General features: G+C 43.1%; 1 protein-coding gene and 19 non-coding genes across 20 annotated transcripts; 11 read left to right on the top strand and 9 right to left on the bottom strand.

The window, feature by feature from the left end:
- Window positions 1–407: 407 nt before the first annotated feature.
- Window positions 408–490, bottom strand: trnal-cag (transfer RNA leucine (anticodon CAG)). Its single transcript has one exon. It is a non-coding gene; the product is annotated as a tRNA-Leu (tRNA).
- Window positions 491–1,441: 951 nt separating this feature from the next.
- On the bottom strand, window positions 1,442–1,524 carry trnal-cag (transfer RNA leucine (anticodon CAG)). Its single transcript has one exon. It is a non-coding gene; the product is annotated as a tRNA-Leu (tRNA).
- Window positions 1,525–1,619: 95 nt separating this feature from the next.
- On the top strand, window positions 1,620–1,693 carry trnam-cau (transfer RNA methionine (anticodon CAU)). The gene has a single exon. It is a non-coding gene; the product is annotated as a tRNA-Met (tRNA).
- Window positions 1,694–2,473: 780 nt separating this feature from the next.
- On the bottom strand, window positions 2,474–2,556 carry trnal-cag (transfer RNA leucine (anticodon CAG)). Its single transcript has one exon. It is a non-coding gene; the product is annotated as a tRNA-Leu (tRNA).
- A 95-nt stretch (window positions 2,557–2,651) lies between these two features.
- Window positions 2,652–2,725, top strand: trnam-cau (transfer RNA methionine (anticodon CAU)). Its single transcript has one exon. It is a non-coding gene; the product is annotated as a tRNA-Met (tRNA).
- Window positions 2,726–3,507: 782 nt separating this feature from the next.
- trnal-cag (transfer RNA leucine (anticodon CAG)) lies at window positions 3,508–3,590 on the bottom strand. The gene has a single exon. It is a non-coding gene; the product is annotated as a tRNA-Leu (tRNA).
- A 95-nt stretch (window positions 3,591–3,685) lies between these two features.
- On the top strand, window positions 3,686–3,759 carry trnam-cau (transfer RNA methionine (anticodon CAU)). The gene has a single exon. It is a non-coding gene; the product is annotated as a tRNA-Met (tRNA).
- Window positions 3,760–4,541: 782 nt separating this feature from the next.
- On the bottom strand, window positions 4,542–4,624 carry trnal-cag (transfer RNA leucine (anticodon CAG)). Its single transcript has one exon. It is a non-coding gene; the product is annotated as a tRNA-Leu (tRNA).
- A 95-nt stretch (window positions 4,625–4,719) lies between these two features.
- On the top strand, window positions 4,720–4,793 carry trnam-cau (transfer RNA methionine (anticodon CAU)). The gene has a single exon. It is a non-coding gene; the product is annotated as a tRNA-Met (tRNA).
- Window positions 4,794–5,575: 782 nt separating this feature from the next.
- Window positions 5,576–5,658, bottom strand: trnal-cag (transfer RNA leucine (anticodon CAG)). The gene has a single exon. It is a non-coding gene; the product is annotated as a tRNA-Leu (tRNA).
- Window positions 5,659–5,753: 95 nt separating this feature from the next.
- trnam-cau (transfer RNA methionine (anticodon CAU)) lies at window positions 5,754–5,827 on the top strand. Its single transcript has one exon. It is a non-coding gene; the product is annotated as a tRNA-Met (tRNA).
- Window positions 5,828–6,609: 782 nt separating this feature from the next.
- Window positions 6,610–6,692, bottom strand: trnal-cag (transfer RNA leucine (anticodon CAG)). Its single transcript has one exon. It is a non-coding gene; the product is annotated as a tRNA-Leu (tRNA).
- Window positions 6,693–6,787: 95 nt separating this feature from the next.
- Window positions 6,788–6,861, top strand: trnam-cau (transfer RNA methionine (anticodon CAU)). The gene has a single exon. It is a non-coding gene; the product is annotated as a tRNA-Met (tRNA).
- Window positions 6,862–7,643: 782 nt separating this feature from the next.
- Window positions 7,644–7,726, bottom strand: trnal-cag (transfer RNA leucine (anticodon CAG)). Its single transcript has one exon. It is a non-coding gene; the product is annotated as a tRNA-Leu (tRNA).
- Window positions 7,727–7,821: 95 nt separating this feature from the next.
- Window positions 7,822–7,895, top strand: trnam-cau (transfer RNA methionine (anticodon CAU)). Its single transcript has one exon. It is a non-coding gene; the product is annotated as a tRNA-Met (tRNA).
- Window positions 7,896–8,855: 960 nt separating this feature from the next.
- trnam-cau (transfer RNA methionine (anticodon CAU)) lies at window positions 8,856–8,929 on the top strand. Its single transcript has one exon. It is a non-coding gene; the product is annotated as a tRNA-Met (tRNA).
- An 831-nt stretch (window positions 8,930–9,760) lies between these two features.
- LOC137048932 (uncharacterized) lies at window positions 9,761–19,348 on the top strand. Its single transcript, XM_067427284.1, has 12 exons — window positions 9,761–10,173; window positions 10,274–10,430; window positions 11,184–11,270; window positions 11,495–11,641; window positions 12,328–12,465; window positions 12,997–13,080; window positions 13,630–14,120; window positions 14,236–14,563; window positions 14,671–15,472; window positions 15,569–15,778; window positions 17,303–17,724; window positions 18,020–19,348. Exons 2-12 carry the CDS (start codon window positions 10,284–10,286, stop codon window positions 19,187–19,189), a joined length of 4,026 nt encoding a protein of 1,341 aa, XP_067283385.1. The 5' UTR covers window positions 9,761–10,173; window positions 10,274–10,283; the 3' UTR covers window positions 19,190–19,348.
- Window positions 19,349–21,506: 2,158 nt separating this feature from the next.
- Window positions 21,507–21,580, top strand: trnam-cau (transfer RNA methionine (anticodon CAU)). The gene has a single exon. It is a non-coding gene; the product is annotated as a tRNA-Met (tRNA).
- A 782-nt stretch (window positions 21,581–22,362) lies between these two features.
- On the bottom strand, window positions 22,363–22,445 carry trnal-cag (transfer RNA leucine (anticodon CAG)). Its single transcript has one exon. It is a non-coding gene; the product is annotated as a tRNA-Leu (tRNA).
- Window positions 22,446–22,540: 95 nt separating this feature from the next.
- On the top strand, window positions 22,541–22,614 carry trnam-cau (transfer RNA methionine (anticodon CAU)). Its single transcript has one exon. It is a non-coding gene; the product is annotated as a tRNA-Met (tRNA).
- Window positions 22,615–22,951: the final 337 nt, after the last annotated feature.

Genomic DNA, 22,951 nt, shown 5'->3' on the forward strand with positions numbered 1-22,951 from the left:
CAAAATTTCAGTCCATGACATCACAGTCAAACTCCAAGAATCCCATCGCATCCCTCCAAAGAAACCCCAAACAAAACATGAATACCCTTTCATAAACAAGTTCTCATTCCGGTAAACATCACAACATGGTATTCCATTGAATGCTATTCTATAAAACATGTCCAATTTCATGAAATGTCAGGACATGACATTCCCTGGAAACTGCATGAAAATTCCACAGAATCCCATACATGGCACAAAAGTGTTACTTTAAAGTTCATGCGATGCCGGTGGTCAGAGGTACCGTAGTGTTCCATTGGCTCTGACATGAACTGAATTGCAGTGCTTCGTCAATATTAGCGTGTTACTGGGTCAACTTGCCAGAGGGTTAAAGAGTCTACCTGGAGCCTGCAACCAAAGGTTAGGTCTGTCAGAAGTGGGATTCGAACCCACGCCTCCAGGGGAGACTGCGACCTGAACGCAGCGCCTTAGACCGCTCGGCCATCCTGACATGACAGCGCACGGTGAGCAGCGTGTTTGGAGCTGCACCGAATGGCAGATGATCCAGAAGCTAGTGCTCCACCACTCACACTGGCCACAGCACACGCCTCGTTGGCGCAGTTAGGCAGCGCGTCGGTCTCATAATCTGAAGGTAGTGAGTTCGAGCCTCACACGGGGCAGAGTGGTGCTTTTTGGCACACAAGAGCGTTTAGGCAAAAGAGCGGGTTTCTTCATACCCTTTTGTGTGATTGTCCATTCCTTCATGAGCAATGCGATTGAAATCCAGTCATTTTGTGGGGCAGATGTTGAATAAATGCAGCAATAGTATTCCTCTCATATTCACCTAAAATGGGGCAGTGTCACTACAATGTTTTGTTCAGGTTGAACATAATTCTTTAATTCTCATGATGTTTCTTGTCAGTAGTGATGTAATGTTTCGCTTGACATGCCATGAATCTCATTCCATGACATTCCATCCCACAGCCCATAAACCCATGACATGTCATTCCAAGAGATTTCCAGGAATTCCTTGCCATGAAATTCTACTGCACCCCCAAAATTTCAGTCCATGACATCACAGTCAAACTCCAAGAATCCCATTGCATCCCTCCAAAGAAACCCCAAACAAAACATGAATACCCTTTCATAAACAAGTTCTCATTCCGGGAAACATCGCAACATGGTATTCCATTGAATGCTATTCTATAAAACATGTCCAATTTCATGAAATGTCAGGACATGACATTCCCTGGAAACTGCATGGAAATTCCACAGAATCCCATACATGGCACAAAAGTGTTACTTTAAAGTTCATACGATGCCGGTGGTCAGAGGTACCGTAGTGTTCCATTGGCTCTGACATGAACTGAAATGCAGTGCTTCATCAATATTAGTGTGTTACTGGGTCAACTTGTCAGATGGTTAAAGACTCTACCTGGAGCCCGCAACCAAAGGTTAGGTCTGTCAGAAGTGGGATTCGAACCCACGCCTCCAGGGGAGACTGCGACCTGAACGCAGCGCCTTAGACCGCTCGGCCATCCTGACATGACAGCTCACGGTGAGCAGCGTGTTTGGAGCTGCACCGAATGGCAGATGATCCAGAAGCTAGTGCTCCACCACTCACACTGGCCACAGCACATGCCTCGTTGGCGCAGTTAGGCAGCGCGTCAGTCTCATAATCTGAAGGTCGTGAGTTCGAGCCTCACACGGGGCAGAGTGGTGCTTTTTGGCACACAAGAGCGTTTAGGCAAAAGAGCGGGTTTCTTCATACCCTTTTGTGTGATTGTCCATTCCTTCATGAGCAATGCGATTGAAATCCAGTCATTTTGTAGGGCAGATGTTGAATAAATGCAGAAATAGTATTCCTCTCATATTCACCTAAACTGGGGCAGTGTCACTACAATGTTTTGTTCAGTCTGAACATAATTCTTTCATTCTCATGACGTTTCTTGTCAGTAGTGATGTAATGTTTCGCTTGACATGCCATGAATCTCATTCCATGACATTCCATCCCACAGCCCATAAACCCATGACATGTCATTCCAAGAGATTTCCAGGAATTCCTTGCCATGAAATTCTACTGCACCCCCAAAATTTCAGTCCATGACATCACAGTCAAACTCCAAGAATCCCATTGCATCCCTCCAAAGAAACCCCAAACAAAACATGAATACCCTTTCATAAACAAGTTCTCATTCCGGTAAACATCACAACATGGTATTCCATTGAATGCTATTCTATAAAACGTCCAATTTCATGAAATGTCAGGACATGACATTCCCTGGAAACTGCATGAAAATTCCACAGAATCCCATACATGGCACAAAAGTGTTACTTTAAAGTTCATGCGATGCCGGTGGTCAGAGGTACCGTAGTGTTCCATTGGCTCTGACATGAACTGAATTGCAGTGCTTCGTCAATATTAGCGTGTTACTGGGTCAACTTGCCAGAGGGTTAAAGAGTCTACCTGGAGCCCGCAACCAAAGGTTAGGTCTGTCAGAAGTGGGATTCGAACCCACGCCTCCAGGGGAGACTGCGACCTGAACGCAGCGCCTTAGACAGCTCGGCCATCCTGACATGACAGTGCACGGTGAGCAGTGTGTTTGGAGCTGCACCGAATGGCAGATGATCCAGAAGCTAGTGCTCCACCACTCACACTGGCCACAGCACATGCCTCGTTGGCGCAGTTAGGCAGCGCGTCAGTCTCATAATCTGAAGGTCGTGAGTTCGAGCCTCACACGGGGCAGAGTGGTGCTTTTTAGCACACAAGAGCGTTTAGGCAAAAGAGCGGGTTTCTTCATACCCTTTTGTGTGATTGTCCATTCCTTCATGAGCAATGCGATTGAATTCCAGTCATTTTGTAGGGCAGATGTTGAATAAATGCAGAAATAGTATTCCTCTCATATTCACCTAAAATGGGGCAGTGTCACTACAATGTTTTGTTCAGTCTGAACATAATTCTTTCATTCTCATGACGTTTCTTGTCAGTAGTGATGTAATGTTTCGCTTGACATGCCATGAATCTCATTCCATGACATTCCATCCCACAGCCCATAAACCCATGACATGTCATTCCAAGAGATTTCCAGGAATTCCTTGCCATGAAATTCTACTGCACCCCCAAAATTTCAGTCCATGACATCACAGTCAAACTCCAAGAATCCCATTGCATCCCTCCAAAGAAACCCCAAACAAAACATGAATACCCTTTCATAAACAAGTTCTCATTCCGGTAAACATCACAACATGGTATTCCATTGAATGCTATTCTATAAAACATGTCCAATTTCATGAAATGTCAGGACATGACATTCCCTGGAAACTGCATGAAAATTCCACAGAATCCCATACATGGCACAAAAGTGTTACTTTAAAGTTCATGCGATGCCGGTGGTCAGAGGTACCGTAGTGTTCCATTGGCTCTGACATGAACTGAATTGCAGTGCTTCGTCAATATTAGCGTGTTACTGGGTCAACTTGCCAGAGGGTTAAAGACTCTACCTGGAGCCCGCAACCAAAGGTTAGATCTGTCAGAAGTGGGATTCGAACCCACGCCTCCAGGGGAGACTGCAACCTGAACGCAGCGCCTTAGACCGCTCGGCCATCCTGACATGACAGCTCACGGTGAGCAGCGTGTTTGGAGCTGCTCCGAATGGCAGATGATCCAGAAGCTAGTGCTCCACCACTCACACTGACCACAGCACATGCCTCGTTGGCGCAGTTAGGCAGCGCGTCAGTCTCATAATCTGAAGGTCGTGAGTTCGAGCCTCACACGGGGCAGAGTGGTGCTTTTTGGCACACAAGAGCGTTTAGGCAAAAGAGCGGGTTTCTTCATACCCTTTTGTGTGATTGTCCATTCCTTCATGAGCAATGCGATTGAAATCCAGTCATTTTGTAGGGCAGATGTTGAATAAATGCAGAAATAGTATTCCTCTCATATTCACCTAAAATGGGGCAGTGTCACTACAATGTTTTGTTCAGTCTGAAGATAATTCTTTCATTCTCATGACGTTTCTTGTCAGTAGTGATGTAATGTTTCGCTTGACATGCCATGAATCTCATTCCATGACATTCCATCCCACAGCCCATAAACCCATGACATGTCATTCCAATAGATTTCCAGGAATTCCTTGCCATGAAATTCTACTGCACCCCCAAAATTTCAGTCCATGACATCACAGTCAAACTCCAAGAATTCCATTGCATCCCTCCAAAGAAACCCCAAACAAAACATGAATACCCTTTCATAAACAAGTTCTCATTCCGGTAAACATCACAACATGGTATTCCATTGAATGCTATTCTATAAAACATGTCCAATTTCATGAAATGTCAGGACATGACATTCCCTGGAAACTGCATGAAAATTCCACAGAATCCCATACATGGCACAAAAGTGTTACTTTAAAGGTCATGCGATGCCGGTGGTCAGAGGTACCGTAGTGTTCCATTGGCTCTGACATGAACTGAATTGCAGTGCTTCGTCAATATTAGCGTGTTACTGGGTCAACTTGCCAGAGGGTTAAAGAGTCTACCTGGAGCCCGCAACCAAAGGTTAGGTCTGTCAGAAGTGGGATTCGAACCCACGCCTCCAGGGGAGACTGCGACCTGAACGCAGCGCCTTAGACCTCTCGGCCATCCTGACATGACAGCGCACGGGGAGCAGCGTGTTTGGAGCTGCACCGAATGGCAGATGATCCAGAAGCTAGTGCTCCACCACTCACACTGGCCACAGCACACGCCTCGTTGGCGCAGTTAGGCAGCGCGTCGGTCTCATAATCTGAAGGTCGTGAGTTCGAGCCTCACACGGGGCAGAGTGGTGCTTTTTGGCACACAAGAGCGTTTAGGCAAAAGAGCGGGTTTCTTCATACCCTTTTGTGTGATTGTCCATTCCTTCATGAGCAATGCGATTGAAATCCAGTCATTTTGTGGGGCAGATGTTGAATAAATGCAGCAATAGTATTCCTCTCATATTCACCTAAAATGGGGCAGTGTCACTACAATGTTTTGTTCAGGTTGAACATAATTCTTTCATTCTCATGATGTTTCTTGTCAGTAGTGATGTAATGTTTCGCTTGACATTTCATGAATCTCATTCCATGACATTCCATCCCACAGCCCATAAACCCATGACATGTCATTCCAAGAGATTTCCAGGAATTCCTTGCCATGAAATTCTACTGCACCCCCAAAATTTCAGTCCATGACATCACAGTCAAACTCCAAGAATCCCATTGCATCCCTCCAAAGAAACCCCAAACAAAACATGAATACCCTTTCATAAACAAGTTCTCATTCCGGGAAACATCGCAACATGGTATTCCATTGAATGCTATTCTATAAAACATGTCCAATTTCATGAAATATCAGGACATGACATTCCCTGGAAACTGCATGGAAATTCCACAGAATCCCATACATGGCACAAAAGTGTTACTTTAAAGTTCATACGATGCCGGTGGTCAGAGGTACCGTAGTGTTCCATTGGCTCTGACATGAACTGAAATGCAGTGCTTCGTCAATATTAGTGTGTTACTGGGTCAACTTGCCAGATGGTTAAAGACTCTACCTGGAGCCCGCAACCAAAGGTTAGGTCTGTCAGAAGTGGGATTCGAACCCACGCCTCCAGGGGAGACTGCGACCTGAACGCAGCGCCTTAGACCGCTCGGCCATCCTGACATGACAGCTCACGGTGAGCAGCGTGTTTGGAGCTGCACCGAATGGCAGATGATCCAGAAGCTAGTGCTCCACCACTCACACCGGCCATAGCACATGCCTCGTTGGCGCAGTTAGGCAGCGCGTCAGTCTCATAATCTGAAGGTCGTGAGTTCGAGCCTCACACGGGGCAGAGTGGTGCTTTTTGGCACACAAGAGCGTTTAGGCAAAAGAGCGGGTTTCTTCATACCCTTTTGTGTGATTGTCCATTCCTTCATGAGCAATGCGATTGAAATCCAGTCATTTTGTAGGGCAGATGTTGAATAAATGCAGAAATAGTATTCCTCTCATATTCACCTAAACTGGGGCAGTGTCACTACAATGTTTTGTTCAGTCTGAACATAATTCTTTCATTCTCATGACGTTTCTTGTCAGTAGTGATGTAATGTTTCGCTTGACATGCCATGAATCTCATTCCATGACATTCCATCCCACAGCCCATAAACCCATGACATGTCATTCCAAGAGATTTCCAGGAATTCCTTGCCATGAAATTCTACTGCACCCCCAAAATTTCAGTCCATGACATCACAGTCAAACTCCAAGAATCCCATTGCATCCCTCCAAAGAAACCCCAAACAAAACATGAATACCCTTTCATAAACAAGTTCTCATTCCGGTAAACATCGCAACATGGTATTCCATTGAATGCTATTCTATAAAACATGTCCAATTTCATGAAATATCAGGACATGACATTCCCTGGAAACTGCATGGAAATTCCACAGAATCCCATACATGGCACAAAAGTGTTACTTTAAAGTTCATACGATGCCGGTGGTCAGAGGTACCGTAGTGTTCCATTGGCTCTGACATGAACTGAAATGCAGTGCTTCGTCAATATTAGTGTGTTACTGGGTCAACTTGCCAGATGGTTAAAGACTCTACCTGGAGCCCGCAACCAAAGGTTAGGTCTGTCAGAAGTGGGATTCGAACCCACGCCTCCAGGGGAGACTGCGACCTGAACGCAGCGCCTTAGACCGCTCGGCCATCCTGACATGACAGCTCACGGTGAGCAGCGTGTTTGGAGCTGCACCGAATGGCAGATGATCCAGAAGCTAGTGCTCCACCACTCACACTGGCCACAGCACATACCTCGTTGGCGCAGTTAGGCAGCGCGTCAGTCTCATAATCTGAAGGTCGTGAGTTCGAGCCTCACACGGGGCAGAGTGGTGCTTTTTGGCACACAAGAGCGTTTAGGCAAAAGAGCGGGTTTCTTCATACCCTTTTGTGTGATTGTCCATTCCTTCATGAGCAATGCGATTGAAATCCAGTCATTTTGTAGGGCAGATGTTGAATAAATGCAGAAATAGTATTCCTCTCATATTCACCTAAACTGGGGCAGTGTCACTACAATGTTTTGTTCAGTCTGAACATAATTCTTTCATTCTCATGACGTTTCTTGTCAGTAGTGATGTAATGTTTCGCTTGACATGCCATGAATCTCATTCCATGACATTCCATCCCACAGCCCATAAACCCATGACATGTCATTCCAAGAGATTTCCAGGAATTCCTTGCCATGAAATTCTACTGCACCCCCAAAATTTCAGTCCATGACATCACAGTCAAACTCCAAGAATCCCATTGCATCCCTCCAAAGAAACCCCAAACAAAACATGAATACCCTTTCATAAACAAGTTCTCATTCCGGTAAACATCACAACATGGTATTCCATTGAATGCTATTCTATAAAACATGTCCAATTTCATGAAATGTCAGGACATGACATTCCCTGGAAACTGCATGAAAATTCCACAGAATCCCATACATGGCACAAAAGTGTTACTTTAAAGTTCATGCGATGCCGGTGGTCAGAGGTACCGTAGTGTTCCATTGGCTCTGACAAGAACTGAATTGCAGTGCTTCGTCAATATTAGCGTGTTACTGGGTCAACTTGCCAGAGGGTTAAAGAGTCTACCTGGAGCCCGCAACCAAAGGTTAGGTCTGTCAGAAGTGGGATTCGAACCCACGCCTCCAGGGGAGACTGCGACCTGAACGCAGCGCCTTAGACAGCTCGGCCATCCTGACATGACAGTGCACGGTGAGCAGTGTGTTTGGAGCTGCACCGAATGGCAGATGATCCAGAAGCTAGTGCTCCACCACTCACACTGGCCACAGCACATGCCTCGTTGGCGCAGTTAGGCAGCGCGTCAGTCTCATAATCTGAAGGTCGTGAGTTCGAGCCTCACATGGGGCAGAGTGGTGCTTTTTGGCACACAAGAGCGTTTAGGCAAAAGAGCGGGTTTCTTCATACCCTTTTGTGTGATTGTCCATTCCTTCATGAGCAATGCGATTGAAATCCAGTCATTTTGTAGGGCAGATGTTGAATAAATGCAGAAATAGTATTCCTCTCATATTCACCTAAACTGGGGCAGTGTCACTACAATGTTTTGTTCAGTCTGAACATAATTCTTTCATTCTCATGACGTTTCTTGTCAGTAGTGATGTAATGTTTCGCTTGACATGCCATGAATCTCATTCCATGACATTCCATCCCACAGCCCATAAACCCATGACATGTCATTCCAAGAGATTTCCAGGAATTCCTTGCCATGAAATTCTACTGCACCCCCAAAATTTCAGTCCATGACATCACAGTCAAACTCCAAGAATCCCATTGCATCCCTCCAAAGAAACCCCAAACAAAACATGAATACCCTTTCATAAACAAGTTCTCATTCCGGTAAACATCACAACATGTTATTCCATTGAATGCTATTCTATAAAACATGTCCAATTTCATGAAATGTCAGGACATGACATTCCCTGGAAACTGCATGAAAATTCCACAGAATCCCATACATGGCACAAAAGTGTTACTTTAAAGTTCATGCGATGCCGGTGGTCAGAGGTACCGTAGTGTTCCATTGGCTCTGACATGAACTGAATTGCAGTGCTTCGTCAATATTAGCGTGTTACTGGGTCAACTTGCCAGAGGGTTAAAGAGTCTACCTGGAGCCCGCAACCAAAGGTTAGGTCTGTCAGAAGTGGGATTCGAACCCACGCCTCCAGGGGAGACTGCGACCTGAACGCAGCGCCTTAGACAGCTCGGCCATCATGACATGACAGTGCACAGTGAGCAGTGTGTTTGGAGCTGCACCGAATGGCAGATGATCCAGAAGCTAGTGCTCCACCACTCACACTGGCCACAGCACATGCCTCGTTGGCGCAGTTAGGCAGCGCGTCAGTCTCATAATCTGAAGGTCGTGAGTTCGAGCCTCACACGGGGCAGGGTTGTGCTTTTTAGCACACAAGAGCGTTTAGGCAAAAGAGCGGGTTTCTTCATACCCTTTTGTGTGATTGTCCATTCCTTCATGAGCAATGCGATTGAATTCCAGTCATTTTGTAGGGCAGATGTTGAATAAATGCAGTAATAGTATTCCTCTCATATTCACCTAAAATGGGGCAGTGTCACTACAATGTTTTGTTCAGTCTGAACATAATTCTTTCATTCTCATGACGTTTCTTGTCAGTAGTGATGTAATGTTTAGCTTGACATGCCATGAATCTCATTCCATGACATTCCATCCCACAGCCCATAAACCCATGACATGTCATTCCAAGAGATTTCCAGGAATTCCTTGCAATGAAATTCTACTGCACCCCCAAAATTTCAGTCCATGACATCACAGTCAAACTCCAAGAATCCCATTGCATCCCTCCAAAGAAACCCCAAACAAAACATGAATACCCTTTCATAAACAAGTTCTCATTCCGGTAAACATCACAACATGGTATTCCATTGAATGCTATTCTATAAAACATGTCCAATTTCATGAAATGTCAGGACATGACATTCCCTGGAAACTGCATGGAAATTCCACAGAATCCCATACATGGCACAAAAGTGTTACTTTAAAGTTCATACGATGCCGGTGGTCAGAGGTACCGTAGTGTTCCATAGGCTCTGACATGAACTGAAATGCAGTGCTTCGTCAATATTAGTGTGTTACTGGGTCAACTTGCCAGAGGGTTAAAGACTCTACCTGGAGCCCGCAACCAAAGGTTAGGTCTGTCAGAAGTGGGATTCGAACCTACGCCTCCAGGGGAGACTGCGACCTGAACGCCAGCTGCCGAAGGATAGTCCGACAATTTGAGGGAAATGTTGAAGAATGTTCAACTCCACAGCCAATCACGGCGAAGCACTATAACATTTGCAACCAATCAGAAAGCGCCATTCTTAACATTTTCTTGACATTTTCGACATTTGACCAATCAGAGTTCAAGGAAATGTTGCGAGCGTGTTTACGCTTGTCACCGCTAGTTGGTGTCAGGAGGCTAGTCAAGCTGTCAATCAAGTTTCCGAGCTGAGCCGAAGGTGGCACGAAGTAATGACAAAGTTCTCGGGGGGCGTGTCAGAGTTCAAAAAAAGTTCAGTAGAGGAGCATCACTGGCACGGAGGTCAGCATCATTTTTACGGAGATCAGGTCATCGGATAAAGTATATTTTTTATACAAAAAATACACCGCGAACAGGTAAGAAACCAAATTACACATTTGAATATGTTGTGTTGAGTTTATTTTGTAAAGAAACAATTTTATTAAGGGTAGTTTTGTCCAAAACGATTTAACCTAGGTCAAAAAAAATGTCTGGAAAAAAATCCCATAAAGCCATGTCGGAAAATGAATGGATAATTCGTCTAAAAAAGTTTGCCAGCACTGGAGTTTGGCCATCAACTGAGGGTAACAGGCCAGCTCCTCGACAGAAAAAGTGGTATGAGATGTATCAAAGGGTGAGTGTGTGCTTAGTTTTTGTGACCTTTTCATGAAATAAACGACTTAAGTGTTTGTTGACTTGCATAATTGAACATTAGAATCGTTTGTTTAATGTATTTGCATAACAGAGCAACAACTTAGAGTTCAGTACAAACATGTACCTGATCTCTTTCATTAGAACAACAAATTAGAGTTCAGTACAAACATGTACCTGATCTCATTCATTAGAACAACAAATTAGAGTTCAGTACAAACATGTACCTGATCTCATTCATTAGAACAACAAATTAGAGTTCAGTACAAACATGTACCTGATCTCATTCATTAGAACAATGCACTGTTACTTATGGTTTACACTAATGTAAACCAGGTATCAATATTATTTATTTATATATATATATATATATTTATGTAAATAATGTTGCAGGTATTTGAGATTTATTTCATACTATTAAAAAAATACATGGAAGACTTTTTTGGTCTGGGTGGAGATTTGAGAGAGAGGGGGCAGGGATGTTGGGGGATGGTTTGAAGGTGTGAAATTAAATGTTCCTCTCTTGTACCTCTCTTGTTCTTTTAATGGGGGAAACAAACTCATTCACTTTTTCTCTAATTTTACATTTTTGTGTCTCCCCTTCAAAGAACATATGACAAAAAATAATTTATATAAAAATAAATATGACACTTCCTGGAAAATGACAGTAAATCAATTTGCCATTCCAGTTTAGTTAGAAATGCATGTATTGTGTATTACATGTCAATTTTTACAGATTGAAAAATGTCCGATGCAGTCTCGCGGCCAGACAACTTTACTTGGAGCAGTCCCAAAGTGCATGTGTGGTTTTCACACTCAAAAGGTAACAATGTGAAGATGTTGCAAGTATTTATTTATTTATTTTTTTAATTTATTTTTATTATATATATATATATATATATATATATATATATATATATATATATATATATATATATATATATATATATATATATATATATATATATATATATACAGTATTAATTTACTAAACATTTTTCATCATTAAAAAATTATTGTATGTATTTTTGTGGTTGTCTTAAACAGGCCACTGTCTCTACTGGACCAGCACCAAGGGTTGTGGAACAACAGCCTTCCGCTACTGGGCCAGCACAGCAGAGTCAGCCTCAGCCTCGGCTCCAGCCCAAGACTACTCCATCTGTGACATCTAGGATTATACCAAGTTTGTCAAGGGTAATAAAATTTTTCAAAATTTTACGTTTTAAAGTATAACAGTTAAGTTGAAATATAATGAAGTACAGAAAGTAAAAAGCTGAGTTTTGGCTGGTATGTTTTTCACACCTACCAGCATATAAAAACAAATTAGAGTCACAAACAGCTTGCATGTCATTCATGTATAACAGAAATAAAAGGGGGCCTAAGACACTTCTCTGTGGAACTCTATTATTAATAATTGTTTCCTCAGAGATTGTCCCATTAATTTCTCTGGTAACATTCCACTTATGCACCATTAATTATACACATATTATAAATTCAGCCATTTAGCATCTACTTTGTGGCCATTACAAGTGTAATAACCAATTAAGAGGTTCATCTAGGTTGCTCTCTTAACCAAGAGGGTGGTAATACACACACAAAAAAATTACTTTTATACCATTGTCCAGCTTTTTCTCAGTTATTCAGCAAACATACAGCATGAACCACTTAAGGGACACCATTTTACAGAAAACAGTATGCATATTGTATTTAACTATACAGCAAGAAAGCAGTTCCTTTAATTAACACAATAAAATATAGGAACAATAGATTTTTTTTCTCATTTGCCAAATATGTCATTATATATTTGTTGCAGCAATTATATAATTTAATATATAATTTAAATTTAATCTTTTCATTGAAATTGTTTTTCCCTATTTTAGTTTACCAAGCCAAGATTTGGTGGGTCCCACATTGCTGCAGCAAAGCCCAATCTAAGTATGGCTAGGAAACCATCTCAGGTTGTTGACCAGCCCAGCCCAGCAGTGTCCGGTGATCCTATAACAAGCACCACTGTCTCTGTAAGTACTGGCATAATCCACATTGCATTCTATAAAGACACACTCCAATCCTGTGCACTTTTTAGAAACATATTTTGTATTTCAGGAAATCTCAACGTAATGAACAATACTATATTTCAATTATCATATAGTGTCAATGCGGGCAGATTGGTAATATAGTTGAATATTAAGTGTCCCTAACTGAACAAGCCAAAAGCCAAAGCCGACTACAGTACACTACTGTTTAAAAGTTGGTGAGGGGTTTTTAAAGAAATTGATACTTTTATTCAAGAAGATGCATTAAATACATTTGAAAATAGATTCAAATAAGCCGCGATTTTAAAATGCAATAATATGTCCCAGTATTACTGTTTTTGACTATATTAATCTTCAATATTCTTTTTTTTTTAAATACGATTATAGTATTGTATAATTTCATCTAGGATGAGTTAAAATTATCGGACAGTTATGTTTGACTGTTTCTCTTGTTATATATACAACATCTATTATATTTCACTTATATTTCACATCATATTTATTATAATTGTACAGACACAAGACCCTGGAGTTCCAGCCTCTGTCCCCAGAACCACTGCAGATGTGACCAGTCCTACAGAGTCGTGCAGTATTGTCTCTGTAAGTAATTTAAAAATTCTATTGGTTTATAAAAGTAATTGAATTGGCATATTAACTGTAACTTAACACAAAATAGCGTTAGCAGCTGACACAGTTTTAAAAAATGTTTGGAACATATGTATACATTTTTTTCTATTAATGTACGGTAAAGTAAGTAGTTGACATCCACTCCAGTAGCTTCCTAAAACACTTTCAAGCTGAATAAACAATAACCAAGTAAACTCATAATGTTAGGACTTGGCTCCCCAAAGGATCAACTTGATATTAAATTTAAAGAAATATTTACATTATTATTTACATAATCAGATGTTTAAAATATTTTAAATAAAGAGATGTTGTTTGTAAAATTACAGAGGATAATCTTTCCTGGCTTTAAGAATATTCATTTCTTTTTGGATGACAGTAGTGATTAATACAAAATTATATTTTATTTTAAAGTTTTGATGTAGCAATAATCACTGTTTTATGTGAGGGTAGTTTTGGAAAAATAAAGTGCTTATTGAACAAATGACCTTGCTAAACTAAATGTTTGGTATTTTTCTTTCACAGACTGCTCCTTCTGGAGCATTGCTGCAAGCTCCATCTGGAGTTCGACTGCATCGTTTGTGGTCGGAGACCTTGCCACAGGAAGATCACAGGTGGATTGCCAGCAGACTTTTTAAATCGGGACCCAAGGGGAAACCAGAGCTTCGTGAAAACCTACAGCTCTGGTATTACCCACCACAGCCAGCACTTACATACAATCAGGCTCCAGCTCCAGACAGATTTTTTTGCCATGCTCTGTTGCTGTGGATGCCATACAAGCTGTGGAGGGTCAAGGTTCTCTGTCCCAATCCTGCCTGTGGACAGCACCAGCTGACAGGAGGCGGTCTGCACAAAAGGGCACGGCAGGTTCTGGACATCGACAGGATGTACAACATGGTCACAGAAACCCTCATCTGTGCCAAGTGTAAAGCCTCGCATGTGTCTTGGAGTCAGACTGTCCTTCAACAGTTGGATCTGGGCCATCGATCTGAGTTTCGGGTCATCCTCACACGGAAGTGAGTACACTTTCATTCCACATCCAGTTGATAGTCCATCATCACATTTATTAGCAAATACTTTACAAAACAAATATGTAAAATATATAAATGTGTGGATTTTGCTTTTCCTAAGGTATGCCTGTGATATGAGGGTCATTCGGCTTCTCCGTGAACGTGGCCTTGGCAACAGTCCCACCCGGGTCATAAAACAACTGCGAGAGAACCACAGCGAGGAGTGGCTCCAGCGGCTGGCCCGGTACACCACGCAATGTGTGGACTTCCTCAATGGACCCGGGGTGTTGCCAGTAAAATTTCAGGAACCCCCAGAGCCTACAGTGGTGCCAAGCTGTAAGTGGCTGCTTACAGTCTACAGCCAAGACATCCTGACAAGGCTGGATGAAATCCATGCAAGGATTACATCCACCTATGGCTCTATCTTGAAGATGGATTCCACTAAAAAGGTTAGTGGTGGATTTTTGTTAATTTATGTTGTTTTTTACTATATCAAAGCATGGCAGTCTGCAGTTTCATTACATTTACAGCATGCTTCATATCATGTATATTACAGATCACCAAGAAGCTGGCTGGGACGGCAAGAGGAACGGGACTCTGGCTTACCTCTGTTGGCAACGAGTTTGGTCAGGTGCTCATAAGTGTGCTTACAGCCCAGGAAGGAGCAGGACTGGACATTATGGTGGATGGTCTGGTGAAACGGTACCAGAAGGCTGGTGTGGACCCACCTGCTGTATTGTACGTGGACTGTGGCTGTTGCACTGAGGTGGGCGAGACCAAGCTCAAAACTAGATTCAGAGGTTGGCCAGATCTCCTGATACGCTTGGACATCTGGCATTTTATGCGCAGGATTGCCTTGGGGTGTACAACTGATGCCCATCAACTGTATCCCATCTTCATGTCACGGCTGTCAGCATGCATTTTTGAGTGGGATGCGGCTGATGTTTCTGAGCTTCGCGTGGCAAAGAGAGAGCAGCTGATATCCCAGGGTTGGCCTGCGCTGACAGATGAAGATGTCCACAAGCATCTCACCAGGGGAGAGCTGGCCCTTCATTGCCGGAGGAGGACCCATGGAGAGGAGACTACCATCCTTCTCCTTGAGCGACTGCTTACAGAGCTCCTGAGCAGCAGGGGCAATGACTCCCTGGGTGTTCCTCTCCTGGACAGAGAAAGGATGGAGCACATCTGGAATGTCCAGAAGAAGCATGTTAAATGCATTCAAGATCCCCCTGGTGTTGTGCTCTATACAGAGACGGGGAGCTTAACCAAGGGAGGCATGCTTCTGAAGACATACAGATGTGCAAGGGGCTCTACTTCTCTCGAGTCCTTTCATTTACATCTGAACCGGTTCATCCCAGGTATGTCTTTGTCACATACAATGTGCATGTGTAAAGAAAGCTCATTAAGTGTCTGTGTTTCTTAAAAACCCGCCATATGCTTGTGTCTATTTACAGGAACCAGTGCGAACAGTCTGAACTTTCAGATTTATCTGCTGGAGGGTCTACACCGGTGGAACCAGGACCGGGAGGCTGCTTCCCTGTCAATGGAGCCATCAGCTTTGCGTAGTTACACAGGAGAACTTGTTCACTGTGTAAACACCAACTACGAAAAGCTGTTTGGCAGGAAAGTGGTCCCCACATTTTGTTCCCCTGCACGTTACACCGGTGAGAGAATTTGTTATTGTTCATGATTTTGCAATTTCTGTGTAATCTCAGTCAATATATTAGATATAACTCTATAGTCTACCGTATCATATTTCTTATGCAAATTTCTAAAGGCCTGTTAGTCCACTGACAGCAAGTTTGCTGAACCCAAGTTCAGTTTAATCAAAATATCCAAAACATTAAAAAAAACTTGGCAATACAAGAAACTGACGTTGACTTGACGTTGGCTAAACAAAACTCTCCAACAGCACGGCAGTTCAAAACCTTACATTCAATGCTAGACAAAGACTGAGGGCTAGAGATAAGGGCTAGACATAAGGGCTAGACATAAGGGCTAGACACAAGGGCTAGACACAAGGGCTAGACACAAGGGCTAGACACAAGGGCTAGACACAAGGGCTAGAGAAGGGCTAGACACAAGGGCTAGAGAAGGGCTAGACACAAGGGCTAGAGATAAGGGCTAGACATAAGGGCTAGACACAAGGGCTAGACATAAGGGCTAGACACAAGGGCTAGACACAAGGGCTAGACACAAGGGCTAGAGAAGGGCTAGACACAAGGGCTAGAGAAGGGCTAGACACAAGGGCTAGAGATAAGGGCTAGACATAAGGGCTAGACACAAGGGCTAGACACAAGGGCTAGACACAAGGGCTAGAGAAGGGCTAGACACAAGGGCTAGAGATAAGGGCTAGACATAAGGGCTAGAGAAGGGCTAGACACAAGGGCTAGACACAAGGGCTAGAGAAGGGCTAGACACAAGGGCTAGAGATAAGGGCTAGACATAAGGGCTAGAGAAGGGCTAGACACAAGGGCTAGACACAAGGGCTAGAGAAGGGCTAGACACAAGGGCTAGAGAAGGGCTAGACACAAGGGCTAGAGATAAGGGCTAGACATAAGGGCTAGACACAAGGGCTAGACACAAGGGCTAGAGAAGGGCTAGACACAAGGGCTAGACACAAGGGCTAGACACAAGGGCTAGAGAAGGGCTAGACACAAGGGCTAGAGAAGGGCTAGACACAAGGGCTTGACACAAGGGCTAGACACAAGGGCTAGAGAAGGGCTAGACACAAGGGCTAGAGAAGGGCTAGACACAAGGGCTAGAGATAAGGGCTAGACATAAGGGCTAGACACAAGGGCTAGACATAAGGGCTAGAGAAGGGCTAGACACAAGGGCTAGACACAAGGGCTAGACACAAGGGCTAGAGAAGGGCTAGACACAAGGGCTAGAGAAGGGCTAGAGACTAATGGCAAACATGAGGGCTTAAGTGCAGAGTAAAAATCATGTTACATGTAAATATCAAATATGATCAGGCTTTTGAGGAAAATGTATTTGTACGTCTCTCAATCATCACTGTATTGCATTATGTTTTGCCATCCACAATTAAAGGTTTTGCGCCTCTGAATAAAAAAATGTTATCAGCTCTATTCTTACAATATCACACTATATGAGCTACTACAAAAGCCTAATTTATCAAATATCATACACAACATTTAATTTCTGCTTGTTTATTGTGTTTGTTTCAGGTGAGCTCATTGGAGTGCAGTACCTGTTCCAGCAGACTGGCCAGTCACTGCAGGACATGAATCCAGACTCTGAGCAGACCGCAGAGCTCATTGAGGACCTCAGTGTGGAGGAGCGAGATGAAGATGAGGGCTTCTGTGACATCAGCGAGGATCACACCATTACTGATCCGGAAGCTGTTCTGTCACCATCCTCCACACTCACACTGGGTTCTCCCACCCTGGTCACCAGCAGTGACATATCTGCACTGGGCTCCACATCCCTTTCACTGCTCCCTGACCCCACACATGGCCTCACACAGTCTCATTCATCAGCTGGACCTTCAGGGACTGCTGTCTCTCCTTTCCCCTCAGAGCCAGAGGATGCTGGTCAGGATGATGACGACGACGATGATGATGATGATGATGATGATGATGGAGAGATGGTAAATACCACTCCTTTGTATTTCTTTCAAATCAAGTATAATATTTCAAACAGTGATGAATTAACATCCATTGCTTTAAATCCAGACTTTCTACATATTCTAAATGTAAACGTAAAGCCTAAAGTCATAAGTAAGCAGGAAATATGCATCAAGTCAGATTTATTTCTATAGTGCTTTGATCTATACATATTGGGTCAAAAGAGCTTTTTTGTGATAAACAGGAAAATAACAGAATTTTGCATCAAATAGATGTCATGTAGTAATTTCTTTGTTTGTGTGTTTGTATTTTTAATAGGCTGTTGACTACCAAAATGTCCCGGGTTATCAGCATGTGGACAGGCTGGCAGAATATCTGGTGGAACTCCGGGGTCACACAACCCTCAGCCTGACCAACCAGGAAGCCAACACAATAATTGCTCTTTGGCAGAACCTGGATGACCAGGACAAGAAAGGGGTGGTGAAAGCAGCTCGTTACCAAAAGAGACTGCTGAGTGGACGCTTCAGAGTCCCAAAGAGGCCCACTCAGAACCCAGGGGTAGAGAGCACCATCAGATGTGTGCTGGGTGCAAGTGGCATAGCTGCTCAGTGGCCTGACTGTTGCCGTCTGGTGGAGACCATCTTCATCAGACTTTGCAATGCTCACCCAAGCCCCAAAAGAAAAGGCAAAGGAGCCCTGTCGAGATGGTCTCTGATCCTGCAAGACTATCGCAGGATAAGGCAGCTTGTACTGGGCAACGGCTTGGTGATGGGAGGGACGTCAATCCAGCTGGTGGAGGTTAACCAGAACACCCTGATTCAGTGGTACAACAATAGACAGAAAAAGCAGGAACTGTCTGTGCTGCTTCAGGGTATTCAGTTGCCTCAGCCCCTCCATGTTGCTCAGGAGCCTCTCCAGGTTGCTAAACGCTTACGGACTGAGCCAGAACAACCAGGGGAACAGCACCAGTTTAAGCTGCCAGAGAGCACAGCAGGTCAGGCAAAGCAGAGGCAGACTTCTGTTGGGCGACCCCCTCTCAGACCCAAGGCACCAGCGCAGAGCCAGATGTTGGTGACACCATCAGCCCCTGGATCATCACTGCAGATGGTACCAAATATTATGATACCAGCAGCACCAGGGTTCCACGGTGTGCCAGTGTTTCAGGTGCCAATGTACCAGGGAGTCCAAATGGTCCAGGGAATCCCAATGGTCCAAGGTGTTCAAATGGTACAAGGAATGCCAATGATCCAGCCACTGTTACAGCCTACAGTGGTGCGGGGAACCAGCTCACAGCCTGCTACACCAGAAACCATGCCTAAGAGACCCTACAGGAGAACTGTAGAGGCAAACACGTGCAAAAAATGTGGGCAATACAAAACCAGTGCAACGGGACATAGCCAGTACAGGGGCAGGGTGTATTGCCCACAGACTGAGACAGTTTGCAAGGAGGTGTGGTTAGAGGAAATGCGGCGAACCATTTCTAAATAATTTATCTTTTTTTTAATATGTATATATATATATATTATTGTATATAGCGTGAAATATTTTTAAACTTTATTTAACATTTTCTTTCTTGTTTTTGAAAACCTATTTATTGATTTTTACAATTGTACATTTAATATTTTAAAGTTGTTATTTAACATTTTATTGACCTTTTATGTTTGAAAATTTGTTTAACATTTTATTTTATTTAACATTCATTACTGTTCTGTTTGCATAATTGCAAAATAAAAACAAATTGGCAAAGTGATTGCATTTTGACTTTTTTACTTTCATATAACACTGCAGCAATAAAACATTTGTATATTAAAAGATCATTTGTACATTTCTTGATCTTGTGATAGACCTTTTTCAGCATATTGGTTATTCAGTAATGGGTCGCATCTTTGTTTATAATAATATAATAATAACACCGTTCCATTGATAATTGTATTTTTCTTTAAAGAACATCAAAAAACACAACAAACTATTTATGTGTATTTTATTAGAACTGGAACAGTATACATTAAAAAATATATTATTTTATTTAAATATAAATATTACAAAAATTTGTTTTGTTGACCTTTTTACTTTCATATAACACTGCAACAATAAAAAAATAATTTGTACATTTTCTTATTAATGTGACAAACATTTTTCAGCAAATGGGTTGCATCTTTCAAATACAGATTTGCAAAAGTCTTGTGTGAATGTAACCTAAAACAAATGCTTGATTAGATCAAATATATAACAACTAGTAAATAATAACAACATTGGTAATTTTATTTTTCATGAAAGAATATCAAAAACACAACAAACTAATTACATATGTGTATTTTATTAACACTGGAACAGTATGCATCCAAAAATGTGTTTATTTAATTCAAATATAAATATTACAAAAAGCTGTCTTTTGCTGGAATCGAACCCCGGTCTTGGTGAGCACCTGCAATAGAAAACAGTGTAATGTAAATGCGTGATTTTCCCACACGAAGTAACCGGAAAAGGCATCACAAGACATATGCTTAGGAAGAAAAATCTCTGAACGTCACATTTCACCCTTTCTTTTCTTCATTTTTTCCCTCTCTTCTTCCCCTTCTCCCTTTCTTCCTTCCCCCTTTTCTTCCCTTCTTCCCCGCCTTTGTTGGACTATTGTTCCCCAGCTTGAACGCAGCGCCTTAGACCGCTCGGCCATCCTGACATGAAAGCTCACGGTGAGCAGCGTGTTTGGAGCTGCACCGAATGGCAGATGATCCAGAAGCTAGTGTTCCACCACTCACACTGGCCACAGCGCATGCCTCGTTGGCGCAGTTAGGCAGCGCGTCAGTCTCATAATCTGAAGCTCATGAGTTCGAGCCTCACACGGGGCAGAGTGGTGCTTTTTGGCACACAAGAGCGTTTAGGCAAAAGAGCGGGTTTCTTCATACCCTTTTGTGTGATTGTCCATTCCTTCATGAGCAATGCGATTGAAATCCAGTCATTTTGTAGGGCAGATGTTGAATAAATGCAGAAATAGTATTCCTCTCATATTCACCTAAACTGGGGCAGTGTCACTACAATGTTTTGTTCAGTCTGAACATAATTCTTTCATTCTCATGACGTTTCTTGTCAGTAGTGATGTAATGTTTCGCTTGACATGCCATGAATCTCATTCCATGACATTCCATCCCACAGCCCATAAACCCATGACATGTCATTCCAAGAGATTTCCAGGAATTCCTTGCCATGAAATTCTACTGCACCCCCAAAATTTCAGTCCATGACATCACAGTCAAACTCCAAGAATCCCATTGCATCCCTCCAAAGAAACCCCAAAAAAAACATGAATACCCTTTCATAAACAAGTTCTCATTCCGGTAAACATCACAACATGTTATTCCATTGAATGCTATTCTATAAAACATGTCCAATTTCATGAAATGTCAGGACATGACATTCCCTGGAAACTGCATGAAAATTCCACAGAATCCCATACATGGCACAAAAGTGTTACTTTAAAGTTCATGCGATGCCGGTGGTCAGAGGTACCGTAGTGTTCCATTGGCTCTGACATGAACTGAATTGCAGTGCTTCGTCAATATTAGCGTGTTACTGGGTCAACTTGCCAGAGGGTTAAAGAGTCTACCTGGAGCCCGCAACCAAAGGTTAGGTCTGTCAGAAGTGGGATTCGAACCCACGCCTCCAGGGGAGACTGTGACCTGAACGCAGCGCCTTAGCTCGGCCATCCTGACATGACAGCTCACAGTGAGCAGCGTGTTTGGAGCTGCACCGAATGGCAGATGATCCAGAAGCTAGTGCTTCACCACTCACACTGGCCACAGCACATGCCTCGTTGGCGCAGTTAGGCAGCGCGGCAGTCTCATAATCTGAAGGTCGTGAGTTCGAGCCTCACACGGGGCAGAGTGGTGCTTTTTGGCACACAAGAGCGTTTAGGCAAAAGAGCGGGTTTCTTCATACCCTTTTGTGTGATTGTCCATTCCTTCATGAGCAATGCGATTGAAATCCAGTCATTTTGTAGGGCAGATGTTGAATAAATGCAGTAATAGTATTCCTCTCATATTCACCTAAAATGGGGCAGTGTCACTACAATGTTTTGTTCAGTCTGAACATAATTCTTTCATTCTCATGACGTTTCTTGTCAGTAGTGATGTAATGTTTCGCTTGACATGCCATGAATCTCATTCCATGACATTCCATCCCACAGCCCATAAACCCATGACATGTCATTCCAAGAGATTTCCAGGAATTCCTTGCCATGAAATTCTACTGCACCCCCAAAATTTCAGTCCATGACATCACAGTCAAACTCCAAGAATCCCATTGCATCCCTCCAAAGAAACCCCAAACAAAACATGAATACCCTTTCATAAACAAGTTCTCATTCCGGTAAACATCACAACATGGTATTCCATTGAATGCTATTCTATAAAACATGTCCAATTTCATGAAATGTCAGGACATGACATTCCCTGGACACTGCATGAAAATTCCACAGAATCCCATACATGGCACAAAAGTGTTACTTTAAAGTTCATGCCATGCCGGTGGTCAGACGTACCGTAGTGTTTCATTGGCTTTGACATGAACTGAATTGCAGTGCTTCGTCAATATTAGCGTGTTACTGGGTCAACTTGCCAGAGGGTTAAAGAGTCTACCTGGAGCCCGCAACCAAAGGTTAGGTCTGTCAGAAGTGGGATTCGAACCCACGCCTCCAGGGGAGACTGCGACCTGAACGCAGCGCCTTAGACCGCTCGGCCATCCTGACATTACAGTGCACGGTGAGCAGCGTGTTTGGAGCTGCACCGAATGGCAGATGATCCAGAAGCTAGTGCTTCACCACTCACACTGGCCACAGCACATGCCTCGTTGGCGCAGTTAGGCAGCGCGGCAGTCTCATAATCTGAAGGTCGTGAGTTCGAGCCTCACACGGGGCAAAGTGAGGCTTTTTGGCACACAAGAGCGTTTAGGCAAAAGAGCGGGTTTCTTCATACCCTTTTGTGTGATTGTCCATTCCTTCATGAGCAATGCGATTGAAATCCAGTCATTTTGTAGGGCAGATGTTGAATAAATGCAGAAATAGTATTCCTCTCATATTAACCTAAACTGGGGCAGTGTCACTACAAATGTTTGTTCAGTCTGAACATAATTCTTTCATTCTCATGACGTTTCTTGTCAGTAGTGATGTAATGTTTCGCTTGACATGCCATGAATCTCATTCCATGACATTCCATCCCACAGCCCATAAACCCATGACATGTCATTCCAAGAGAT

Source organism: Pseudorasbora parva, chromosome 20, assembly GCF_024679245.1.
Source record: "Pseudorasbora parva isolate DD20220531a chromosome 20, ASM2467924v1, whole genome shotgun sequence".
NCBI classification, from domain to species: domain Eukaryota; kingdom Metazoa; phylum Chordata; class Actinopteri; order Cypriniformes; family Gobionidae; genus Pseudorasbora; species Pseudorasbora parva.